The 11922-nt window shown below is 56.1% G+C and overlaps 1 protein-coding gene across 14 annotated transcripts in view; it reads right to left on the bottom strand.

Annotated features, from left to right (window-relative positions):
• Window positions 1–662: 662 nt before the first annotated feature.
• The window catches only part of MARCHF8 (membrane associated ring-CH-type finger 8), a 116031-nt gene continuing 104771 nt past the window's right edge, over window positions 663–11922 (bottom strand). For 11 of the 14 annotated variants that reach the window (XM_036355877.1, XM_036355876.1, XM_036355883.1 and 8 more), the window contains 5 exons: window positions 8902–8984; window positions 7817–8662; window positions 6327–6507; window positions 4534–4681; window positions 663–4182 (listed from right to left, as the gene is read on the bottom strand). In XM_036355877.1, the coding sequence (XP_036211770.1) occupies window positions 3881–4182; window positions 4534–4681; window positions 6327–6507; window positions 7817–8662; window positions 8902–8984 (1560 nt within the window). In that variant the 3' untranslated portion in view covers window positions 663–3880. Of the gene's footprint in view, window positions 4183–4533; window positions 4682–6326; window positions 6508–7816; window positions 8663–8856; window positions 8985–11922 lie in introns of all 14 variants that reach the window. The other 3 variants (XM_036355885.1, XM_036355888.1, XM_036355887.1) reach the window with 3 other exon arrangements.

The raw sequence follows: 11922 nt of genomic DNA, 5'->3' as shown, positions 1-11922 counted from the left end.
CGCTCCTCTGAGGACCCAGGTCTGGGGTCTCCTCTCTGCAGACGGAAGACACTTGGCCAAGTGGCCTCCTCAGCTCCCGAGTGTCCCGGGAGCCCACGCCGTGCCCTTGTGGACGAATTCTCCTGGCTCCCTGGGCTACAGTATGCCCAGGGCAGCCCGGCCTCCCCTTCACCTCAGGCACACAGGTAGCCTGAGAGCAAACTCTACAGTCTCCAGATGGGAGGATTGGGGCGCTGCCATCAGTCAGGGATGCAGCTAAGCTACTGCCAGTGATCCCGCTCCCCGCCTCCACCCCCCCAAACCTGGTCTCTTACTCCGCTGGCCTGTGGTTTAGTAACTGTTTCAACAATAAGGCTGGTTAAGCAACTGGCTGCTCCAGGGGTCATGCTGCACACACCCTGATCTTGAGCCCGCTTCTCAGGGGGTGAGTTCAGTGCAGCCTGGATGTTTCACACCAGCACCCCTGTGTGAACTGCTTGTCTGCACTCCCACGTCCCCACACCTCGGAACCCGGCCCGCCCCGCTGAGCACCAGCACCTGGGGCAGGGGCCTCCCTCGCTGGGACAGGTGAGGCGGATTCCCCCAGAGGGGCGCGATTTCTGCCCCTGATGTGCAAGCCAGAGGACCCCGCCTCTTGCAGGAAAACACTTTCATGGCCACACTTTTTAAAGAAACGTTTTATTGCTGCATTTAGACACCCCCGAGGATTATTCAAGTGGTAATACTGAGAAACAGCGCACACACAAAAGGATACAAAACTCGACATCAGAGAACGAGAAACTCCCCAAGCGCCTTTTAGAAACTATGCCACGCGTGCCAGTGAAATTTGGTTTTTATTAACAATCAACATTCTAGAAACATTGCATCTAAACAGGTGGTGAGCTGTTTCGATCTTCCCTGGGCGAGAGGTGGAAGCTGCCTATTTCAAATCAGACCCAAAGGGCAACTATTTCAAACGTGTTTGCATCAGGCCAGCTCCCCAGCATCATGGTGTCCGCCCTGCGGTGCCCAGGCCTCCTAGCGGGCAGCTGCCCACCAGGCTCAGGAGCTCCAACCCCGTCAGGCATTGCCCGAGGCTCGAAGTGGCCCGCTGCCTGCACACCTGTAGCCAGGAAGGGTGCACCTGAGGTTTGAAAATTAGACCCATACGGTTGACAAATGTGGATTGGAGGGGGAAAAAGTGGGAGAAGGCATGCTAGAGGCCTGGAGTAGGAAGAGACCTTTTACAGTTTTTAGGAACGTTTTAAACTCGGGCACAAAACCCAAATTACTGCTGGCAGCCGAAGAAGTCAGACCCCTTGAGTTGTGCTGTAACTTTGGGGGAATAAAGGCTGGTGGTGACTCCCGAGGGCCGTTTCGTCTCCTCCTTGCAGGCCCACAGGTCCCAGTCCTCTTGGCCCCGAGACCTGCAAGCTCACCTCGTTTCTATATGGTTCAGCCAAATGCTGCCTCCCGGTAAAGCCAGGTGCAAAGGAGGGGAAACCAGGGATTAACCCCCAAAGTACTGAGAGGGCAAGTGAGAGACGGAAGGGAGTGCCTGGCAGCTCCGCTGTCCCCACTGGGTTGGCAGCACAGCACACGCTGCCAGGCCTCCCTTAGGCCGGGAAGAGCAGAGCTAGGACTGAGGAGGGCCAAAGGCTCAAGGAGACCTGCAGGCCCAGACGGCGAGGGAGCACTTTGTGTCCTTCGGGAGAGGAAGAAGGGCTTGGGGAACCTGGCAGCAGGTGATGAGAGGGTGGCGGGCCTTCCTGAACAGCAGGTTCACATAAAACTCTGTTGGGCGTGAGAGCAACACAGTGGCGGTCACAGGGCGCCTCCCTGCCTGTCACAACGGGTGCCAGCCTCATGGGGAGGCTGCCGGAGCTGCTGGGGCCGGAGCACACTTACCCCTCGGTGGGAAGTCTCCGTATTTTTCAAGTTCAGCATAAGCCGTTCCCTCGGGGGAGAGGGCAGGACCTCACTTAAAAACCTACCCATCTTCACCTGACACTCATCCGCGGTCAGAGGGGGACAGAGACGGCCGTGGTGAGGCCACTCCTAAGGGGCAGCCAGGGATGACCAGGATTCAGCAACCCTGAGTGAATGGTCCGCCTGGTCCCAGGCTGAGGGGGGGGGGGGGTAATTGCACTTTGGGGCACAGTGAACACGGGCCTGGGCTGGATGGGGCCTGGGAGACGGCGAGAGGGAGAGCTGACCCATGTGCAGGGCTGGGCGGGGCCCTGGCTGCCCAGGCGAGGAAGGTCACGCAGAGCCGCTCCTCAGATCAGAGCCCGGGACCCTGAGCTGGATCTCGGGGGGAGGAGGTGGCAGAGAGCAGTCTGCTCCTAGGCAGTCAGCCCAGGGCTGACACCCTGCGGCCTCCTGGCTTTCCTCTCAGCACACAGGCCAGGCGTCAGGTTCAAAGCACTAGGGCAGGCCCTGGGCACCTCTCCGCCCCCTCCCTCAAGGAGGTGGGCACCGGGAGGCAGAGTCGCTGGGAAAGTGAGCACCAGGCAAACCCACACTGCACTGAGGTCCTCCTCGCCTTCTCCTGGCGTTAACCATGTCCCTGGGCAATGACACTAATTTTAAAAACAGAATTTTAAGTAGATTCTTTAAGGGACAAAAGCCATTTGACGGTAGTGATTTTGGTTTTGTTTGTTGTATGAAAAATGGAAGGGAGAGCATCCCTGAAGACAGAACAGACTGATCACAAGGCCAGGGCCCCAAAAAGATCATCTCTGTTCAGTCCAGTTAAGGCGACCAGGGCTGGGGTGTGGCTGAGGGCAGGGACACAGTGAGCTACGGCAGTCGCTGTCAGCCAGCCTGCCTGCCTCTGCCCTGGGCAGCACCTCTGGAGCAGGAGCTGGCTGAGGCGCAGGGGTCCCTGAGACCTGCGGGGTGCACCCCCAGGCCAGGTGGGCATGCCTGCTCTTCAGTGTGAAGCCAGCACAAGGCAGAGAGGCTTGTCTGGAAAGGAATGGTTTTTAAATATTCAGTTTGTTTTAATTATTCACTTTTCCTTTCATTTAGACCCCATAAGCCCTTTCTTTTCAGTGTTGACAAAAAAAGAAATGTTTGTAAGACCTGTCGTAACACAGGCTTGAAACCACAGAACTATGCTCAAGCCGCCATTTAGAATCCATTCATTCCCTGAAATGTTAGGAGAAAGCGTCAGACCTATTGTCCTGCTTTACGGTCACAAGTCCCTTTAACGGACACAGAGGAGATGTCACGTTTCTTAGAATACGTAAGGCAGAGAGGGCTTCAGATCTATTATAACATGGAAGTGATCGTCAGGGTCGTGAGTGAAGAGGTTTCCAAATGAAACATTCTTTTAAATACCAGTCTTACTGGAAACATAAAATAAAGATTCTCCTTTTGTAAAGTGCTGTTTGCTCAGTGGCTCGCCTGCCACCACGCACAGAGCGCCACGGCCACCTGTGGGGAGGACGCAGGCAGTGTGGGCAGTGGGAGCACCTCTGGGCTCTCCCGGGAGGAGGGGTCCTCGCACCGTGACGACACTCCGAGCACTGCAAGCCAGGCTGGCCTGCTGCCAACCGGGCGAGCTGCACCTCAGGGCCCGGTGCCCCCTGCTGCCGCGCCTCCTCAGGCCTGACACGTTATTCTCTCATTCTGCTCAAGACCATGGCAGCTCCCTGTCTGGTGTCACGGGCTCCGCCTCCCCCGCCCCCTCCCCCCCCATAGGCCTGCTGCGGAAGTGGTGCCCAGGCACGCAGCCTCTGTGAGCTCCCCAGGAGATCAGCAAGGAGGGCTGAGAAGAGCACTGACAACAGTCGCCGGCCAGGCTGTGCTAACAGCACGGGGGAGAAGGTACGCGATGGCAGGCACCGGTTCCCTTCGCCACTGTGGACGTCCGGGAAGGCCGCTCCCTCCCCGCTCAGACGGGGACGATTTCCGCTCCGGCGTCCTCGGGTTCTGTGCAACTGGAGTTGGTGTCGGAATGGCAGACTCCACGCCCATCTTTATTTTCAAAGTTGGGCTCTGAGAGGGCAGGTTTTTCAAAAATATTCTTTTTGCTTGTTTCTGGACAGTTCTGAACATAGATTACTCTGTTGTAAGCCTTGAGTCTCTTCCACAATTGTACATACACTTTGCACTGAACGTACATAAAAAGAAGTCCGCCCGTAAAGCCGATGGCCACCACCACCAACTTAGTCCAAAAAGGCCACTCCAAGATTCCTGGAAGGGAAACACCGGGTTAGCCTGTCAGCTGACATTATTTAAGATCTGAAGAGATAAAACACAACTCAGGAACTTCTTAGCTCATCAAAGTTTGCTCCCTTGCAGGAGGGCTGGGAGGGGCCATTCCTTTTCATCCTGCCCTTCTGGGGGCAGTTCATGGAGATTCTCTCCCTCCGTGAAGGCCTCTCTCTCTTCTGACTAGACCTTAGAAACCGCTCACAGCAAGAAGCAAGAGGGGCATCCCGACAGGATGGCTCTTGCCTTACCGCTGGTGCCCCTACCAGAAACCCGGGAATGAAACAACCTGGGGTCACACTCAATCCGAGCCCCCTCGTCCCCGGCACGTACCTGTCGCCTGCCCCTGCTTGATCTCCTCGGTGGTGCGGTCGATGAGCACATACAAGGACCAGACCACGCAGGTGATGGCGATCACGTGGAACGTCACCGAGCACATGATCTTCCTGCGCTCGCTGGCCGTCATCTGCAGCTTCTCCCACTGCAGAGACAACACACAGACGGGGTCTGACTCAGTGCAGGCTGCGGGGGTGAGAGCACTGGAGATGGGGGAGCTGCCCCTCCCCCCCAACTACATGAATGCCCCTCAATACCCAAAGTCATTCTCTTTAAGCCACTTGGCTCTAATCAAGCACCCGGTACTCGTATTCTGTGCAACTCCCTGTGCAATGGCAAGAGGCCGGCATCGAGATGAGCTGGGAGCTACACCCCGCAGCCGCCTGCTTATCCTGCCAGCAGACCAGACAGCAGTGCTTGGTCAGGGAGTCTCTGGTTCCAGTCCCGATCACACCGCCTGCTGGCCCAGACCCAGGCGGCACACTGTAAGTCTCCCTGGCGTGCTGACCAGTGTGGGCGAGGGAAGCAGAGGGTGATGATGCCACAACACACCGCGATGGGTCACACCACACGGGAGGGTGATGCAGGAGGTGCTCCCTCTGCTCCTCTGCTACTCTGGCAGCAACAGCGTGAATCGACGCTAAGAGCTCCTGGTACACGCAGTCTCTGCCAGTCCCATCTCCTCTAGGGACGCATTAATTTACTCCAAATAGCCAGATTTCCTTTTTCATTTATCGGTTTCCAATCGAGAAGAGAACACATAAAGGTAGAGAAAGAGAACAAGGAGTAAGCAGGTGCCCTCGCCAGCCTCACAGCCTTTGCAGATGCTCTGTGGGGAGAGCCAGAGCAGAGCCGCAGGGCCCTCGATCTTGGTCAAGCGCCTGACTCCCGAGACTCCGGCAGAGCAGGGCCCGGGGACTGGAGGTGCCTGAGATCACTTTAAATCTGTGCCTGACTCCTTCTAAAGCCCGACCTTCCTTTGGCTGCTCTCCTAACCTGAGTCCTACTCCCTGATTTCCTGTTGTTCCCTAAGACACACTCAGTTCAAGCCTCTCTCACTCCCCTGACTGCTCACCTCACCTTTCACTTCACCTCCAAATCCTACTGACCCTCAAGAGGTGCTGTGACACCCCAACATTCTGGGATGCTACCACTCCCCTCCGAGCCCCAGCTCCCAGCGCACGCTTCCTCCCCAAGTGCCTGGAGTGAGTTAGCGTTTAACCGGCACTGACCTGTGCTGCTCTCTGAGGATGTGGCTCCCTGGTCAATTTCCATATAAAATCTGAGATACAAACAAGTCTTGTGTTGTTCCAGACGAACCTCATGCCTACAGGACGCGTGTGCAGGACAAGGCTCCTGGCAGAGGGGCCGTGGCCCGGGACAAAGGCCGTGTCCTGTCCGCCTTTGGTTCCTGCCTCCCAGCCCACCCTCCCACCTAAAACCCTTCTCACAGGACAAAGCTACTGTGTTATGCTGTGCTTCGTGCAGGAGAGATACTAATCTCTAATTTGCAGTTCTAATTGGAGGCCAGGCATACAGACTCAACACATAGAAAGTTAAATGTTGACTAAAATGTCACGAGACAGGTCAAGGACCAAATGACTGACAGGTGAGCACGCAGCCTCAGCTGGAAGGAAAAAGAAAACGTGACGACTGAGAGGAGGGACTTGGGAACCAGCGCCAGAAACGGTGACCGCCGCCCGAGCGCGCACCGCCCCTCCTCACAGAAATGGACACACGCGGACGCGGGCCTCATCCGGGCGAGGCCGCGCCCGGGCCCGTCCACCTACTTTTCTCAGCGGCTTCAGCCTGGTCTCCATGATGAACTCGTACTTGCAGAGCTCGCAGCAGCGCGTGTCGGAGCTCTTGATCCACTGCTGCAGGCAGGCCTGGTGCACGAAGTGCAGGCTCCCCGTGCAGTGGCAGGGCGTGATCAGAGGGCTCTCGTCGTCCCCCTCACAGTGGCAGATTCTAGGGCGCAGGAAGGAGAGCCAGGCATTACCAGCGGGGCTGACGACAGGGTGCCAGGGCCATTCCCCCAAGAAAACGCTCAGAAACAAACATCACAGGATCGACTACAAGCACAGACACAGACAGACAAGAGCGAGGACAATGACTGCAAACTAAACACCTCTAGCTAACTGCACCGACAGGGGAGTCTGGGCATCGGGCACGAGAGGGGACCTGGTGTAAGAAATGACACAGCAGTCACTTTGGATAAGAGCTTCCCTGAAAGACACATTTAAGGCAACCGGGCAGTATCTTCCAGAACTGACGACGTTAAAATAATTAGGAAAAAATTTCTGTGTAAAAGAAAATCAGCCTTCCAAAAGCACCAGTGATTTCAAAGATGGTGGGATCGCTTTTTCACTATCACCACTGACCTCACCTCCAAACCACAGTTCCGTCAGGGTGAGCAGGACATCTCGGCACCTCTCCTGGACTTAGGACATTCTGAGGGGCTGCAGGTTCATTTCTTTTTGCAGGACCATCACAGCAATAAGCGGGGATTTTAAAGCATTTATTATATTGAAAGGTTCAGGGCACATGCAACAGGATGGAGCTACTAACCTCGAGCAACTAAACAGGCCCCTGAGAACAGGGTCCTCCCAGCCGCTGAGGAGCAGAGACACCAGCCGGAAGGAGCGGCTGGCCCTGGCCCGGCTCTCAGCTGTTTCCTTCTGATCCAATTGTCAGAACTGATAATGGCTGGCCCTCAGGAGGGCGACTGGGAAAGGTTAGGATGGGGAAGGCTTAGAGTGATGATAAAAAGTGCTTTCTGAAAGATTTGGAGGGGCATTATCTCCGCCCAGGCTGCTGACATGGGAGGAGATGGAGGTGCGCAGTGGAATTAGGACCTGGACGGAGGCGGCTGCCTCCAAGTTAAACAGAAGGAAGGACAGCCTCTCCCATGCACATCATGCTGCAGGTGGAACAAGGGGTAACAATGAGGCGGGAAGGACAGCCAGCCCTGGACTCTAGACCATCAAGCCGGAAAACTTTCTTTCTTCCAACTTCCTTATGCAAAGTCAGCTTGACCTTTAATATGTGTAGCTTCTTCCTCTTTTATCGTCTGTGAAACTACCTTGGGACCCATATCATAGAAATTGGTTTTCCAAATGGTATCAACACTCCATTCTTCTGGAGAAACTATTAATCCACAATTGTCTACCATTGCCTACTAATTGGTTTTCCTGAAACTTCACATATTAAAAGCAAGATGAGGCTACACAGGTGTGGGAGCAGAGACGGGCAGAATGGTGGTTCCTGGCAAACCAACCTGCAGGCATCCCCTGACGTGGACACGGGAGAGATGGGGGGGCATTTTTCAGAGAGGGGAGAGGAACAGTCCAGGTCACTGTCCTTCTCCACGGAGCAGAGGGGTGCCCGCAGGGCCTTCCTCTTCGATCTTGCGGATGTGTTGTCCTCAAAGACGTCGTCATCTCCCATGTCGTCAGAGCAGAAGCCCGCGCTGCCGGCCAGCCCGCTGGAGGACTTGGCGCTGCGCAGGTGGGCCGCCCCGCTCTCCAGCTCGTGGAACCTGTGCAGGCTGCTGGCGCTCGAGCCACGCGAGAGGGAGAACAGGTACCTGAGCAGCCGCCGGCTTCTGGAAACGGCCTCCTCATCTACTTTCTCTTCCAGAAGAGGGACATGCATGCCCCCCTGGCCACCCTCCACCTCTGAGGCAGCTGGGCGATTGGCAAATAGGGATGGAACACAAGGATGTTTGGAATGGCCAAGAGGTTTGCAATTCAGAGTTCTTTTCTGTTTATGATGGAACCTGTTAATTCTGAGACACGGATCTTGAGAGAGTATCAACTTCCCTTCAGAGCACGTTCTTTCCACATAGCCAAAGTTTCCCACGCTGTCCTGGGCCTTCTCGCCCACATCGTTCAGGGACTTGGAGCACTTGAGCGTCCTTCTGGCTCTGCTGCTCTGAGCAGGCTTCACGGCCGGGGCCCACTCGGAGCCGCCCGGGGTCCTCGGTGGCGCGGGCAGTGTGTCTGCACAGAGCACGGTCACTGTGAGCCCTGGCGCCAGAGAGCTCGGGCCCCGAGCCGCTTTCAGGACAACAGCAGCCTGCATGGGGCTGTGGTGACAACACCCAGAACACACTGCCCTGGAACTGCATGCAGAGAACAGTGGGATAAAACACAGAAGTGAAAACAATTTTTAAAGAGAACAGACATACAAGTGAAGAAATGAGACTCGTGTAACTTGGTGAGCAAACAGCACACAGAACGGGGCCGACTGTTTAGAGCAAAGCACAGTGTTGACCAAGCGAATAAAACACCGAGAACTGTGGACACTATCGCGTACTTCTGGGGTGACACGAGCCACTGTAGCATCTGAAGAGGGTGTTACCTGCAGATGTCCTGACTGGAAGGTGTGACAGAAGAGCGAGAGAAGGCGGGCACGGGAGCCAGCACCAGCGGAGGACCCCCGACCTGCAACGACACACCTCCGTCAGTTTCTGGGAGAGTCAAGAGGACCCTGAGCCCCTCTCCATCCGAATGGGACATGTCTGCTAGTTCCTCCTGCTCAGTGAGTACCATGAACTAGGTCCCCACAGCTGGGACAGAACAAATCAAATAGCTCTTTTCTTGCATGTGGGTAAAAGTATAGCCAGGAAATACTTGAGACTGGAATAGCACCATGGATCCGAAGATTCACGGTCGTTTATTTCCTAAGCATCTGAGTGTCATTAGTTCATACACAGGTCAAGAAACCAGTACTACAAGGCGTGTGGCAAAAGCAAAAGAACTGCATGTGATCACTGGGGCACCTGCTCCCCGCCAGTGAGTCCTGGGTTCCCTGATCGAGGCCCGTAGGCCGTGGGCACCCCCTCATGCTCACCACCTCAAGGTGGGGCCCCAAACAGTGCTGCCCAGCCAGAGCTCTTCATACAGAGGGAGCCTACAGGGCCACCGGTCCACAGATCCAGAGCAGCCAGTGGCCCAGCACAGAATGCTCCCAGGAGTTCTCATCAAAACAAATAAGAGAGAAAATTTAAATTTGAAAGAACGTGTACCAGGAGGTTATGAGATAGAGCAGGGGCTCCGAAAGGTCGTGAATAAGCCCAAACTAGAGAAAAGATCTAGGAGGGTGAGGAGACACCACAGTGGTAGGAGATATGGAAAGAGAAAGAGCAGCAGGGAGTGTGGCCGAGGGTACAAAACCACCACAGGAGGGTCCTGCAGCCTCCCACGCCAGGCTGTGGGGCCCTTGCTAGTTCCCAGGCCCTCACAGCACCGTGCACCTGCATGGAAATGCATGCTTCGCTCCTTAGGACAACCCGGGCGAGCACCTGCTCCGCGCACCCCAAGCAACCACAGGAAAACAGTACAGTTGTCCCTGGGTCTCTGGGGATTAATTCCAGGACTCCCCATGGATACCAAAGCCACAGATGCTCAAGTCCCTTATATAAAACAGTGTAGCATTTGCATATAACCTGTATTTGCATATAGCCTAGAGCTGGTGTGCCCACACGTGACTCACTCCTTTTGCGTGGAACCAGGGTAGTGCTCAGTGCATGGCTAATTGACAGTCTGCTTTTGGGAACTTTCTGGGCTTTTCCCCCCCTGAATATTTTCAATCCTCAGTTGATTAAATCGGCAGATGTGAAAGCCATGGATGCAACGCCCGATGAGACGGGGCAGCTGTACTATGGTCTGTCATCGAGAGCGAGCCCACGTCACTTCTCCGCCTTCCCGAGGACATTCAGTGGCCCTCAGCCCTGCTCCTTGGTCCTTTGGGGAGTCCCACTCTGGTCCACAATTCTCCAGCTGAGGCCTGGCCCCACTTTTGCGAAGTGCCACCCTAGGGGTGCACGCTCACCCTGGCACTCCAGCCACAGGCCCTCTGACACGGGTGAGCCACCAAGACAGGCAGCACCATTGTCCAGAAACTCTCCCCTCCTCCCCTGCAATCGCACGGCCTGGAGGAGCGGGCCGGCACTTGAGGTGTTCACTGGACCACGTCCCTGCCCCTCGGCACGGCGAGCAAACGTGCCAACCCCAATGCCACCTGAAGAAGCCTCGGGGAGTGCCGCTGTGGGCGCCTGTGGGTGCTAAGCCGGCGGATTTCTCAATGCGCACCTTCAGAGTCGTCCGAGAAGCCGTACTGACTTCCTAGCAGAATGTGCATATGGGCACTGAGTATGTTTTCTTTGAAAGAATTACTAGTCAAAGTTCTTAAGATTCCAATGTTTAATTTATTTGGAGACTGGAAATGATGCCCTCAAATAACCTGTCACCATGTCACGGTTCTTCCCAAAGGAAAATGAGGACCTGCGTGCACAGGACGCTGCTGCGTTCCCATTGCAGGGCCACCGGCCGGCAGCCATCCCGGGCTTCCCTCAGGAGCCTCTGCCCAGCCCGGCCGGGAACAGCGCCAGCGCCGGCTCTGCTGCGGCGACTGAGAGCACAGGGCCTTCCGCCACTCGCTCGGGAGGGGCTGAGGGCAGCTACACGAAGGTCCCAACTGCTAACAACCTGTTCCCTGACGTTCAGTCCTAACCCAGCCCGAGGCAGGCGGCCTTCTTGAACGCCTCGCTCCCTTCTTTTACTTCGAAGGTGACCAGCTCTGTTCAGCTTCTGTGGGCAAGACTAGAAATGCACCACGGAGGCCACAGCTGGTCACTGCACTGCAGAGGAGTCATCACAAAGGCCATGGGCTGGTCACTGCACTGCAGAGGTGTGAGTCATCACAAAGGGCACGGGCTGGTCACTGCACTGCAGAGGAGTGAGTCATCACAGAGGCCACGGGCTGGTCACTGCACTGCAGAGGAGTGAGTCATCACAGAGGCCACAGCTGGTCACTGCACTGCAGTGGAGTGAGTCGTCACAGAGGCCACGGGCTGGTCACTGCACTGCAGAGGAGTGAGTCGTCACAGAGGCCACAGCTGGTCACTGCACTGCAGAGGAGTGAGTCATCACAGAGGCCACGGGCTGGTCACTGCACTGCAGAGGAGTGAGTCATCACAGAGGCCACGGGCTGGTCACTGCACTGCAGAGGAGTGAGTCATCACAAAGGCCATGGGCTGGTCACTGCACTGCAGAGGAGTGAGTCATCACAGAGGCCACAGCTGGTCACTGCACTGCAGAGGAGTGAGTCATCACAGAGGCCACGGGCTGGTCACTGCACTGCAGAGGAGTGAGTCATTACAGAGGCCACGGGCTGGTCACTGCACTGCAGAGGAGTGAGTTGTCACAGAGGCCACAGCTGGTCACTGCACTGCAGAGGAGTGAGTCATCACAGAGGCCACAGCTGGTCACTGCACTGCAGAGGAGTGAGTCGTCACAGAGGCCACGGGCTGGTCACTGCACTGCAGAGGAGTGAGTCATCACAGAGGCCACGGGCTGGTCACTGCACTGCAGAGGAGTG

Source organism: Myotis myotis, unplaced genomic scaffold (assembly GCF_014108235.1).
Source record: "Myotis myotis isolate mMyoMyo1 unplaced genomic scaffold, mMyoMyo1.p scaffold_m19_p_24, whole genome shotgun sequence".
NCBI classification, from domain to species: domain Eukaryota; kingdom Metazoa; phylum Chordata; class Mammalia; order Chiroptera; family Vespertilionidae; genus Myotis; species Myotis myotis.
The sequence above is the reverse complement of the archived record's forward strand: the minus strand, read 5'-3'. Positions and strand labels throughout refer to the sequence as shown.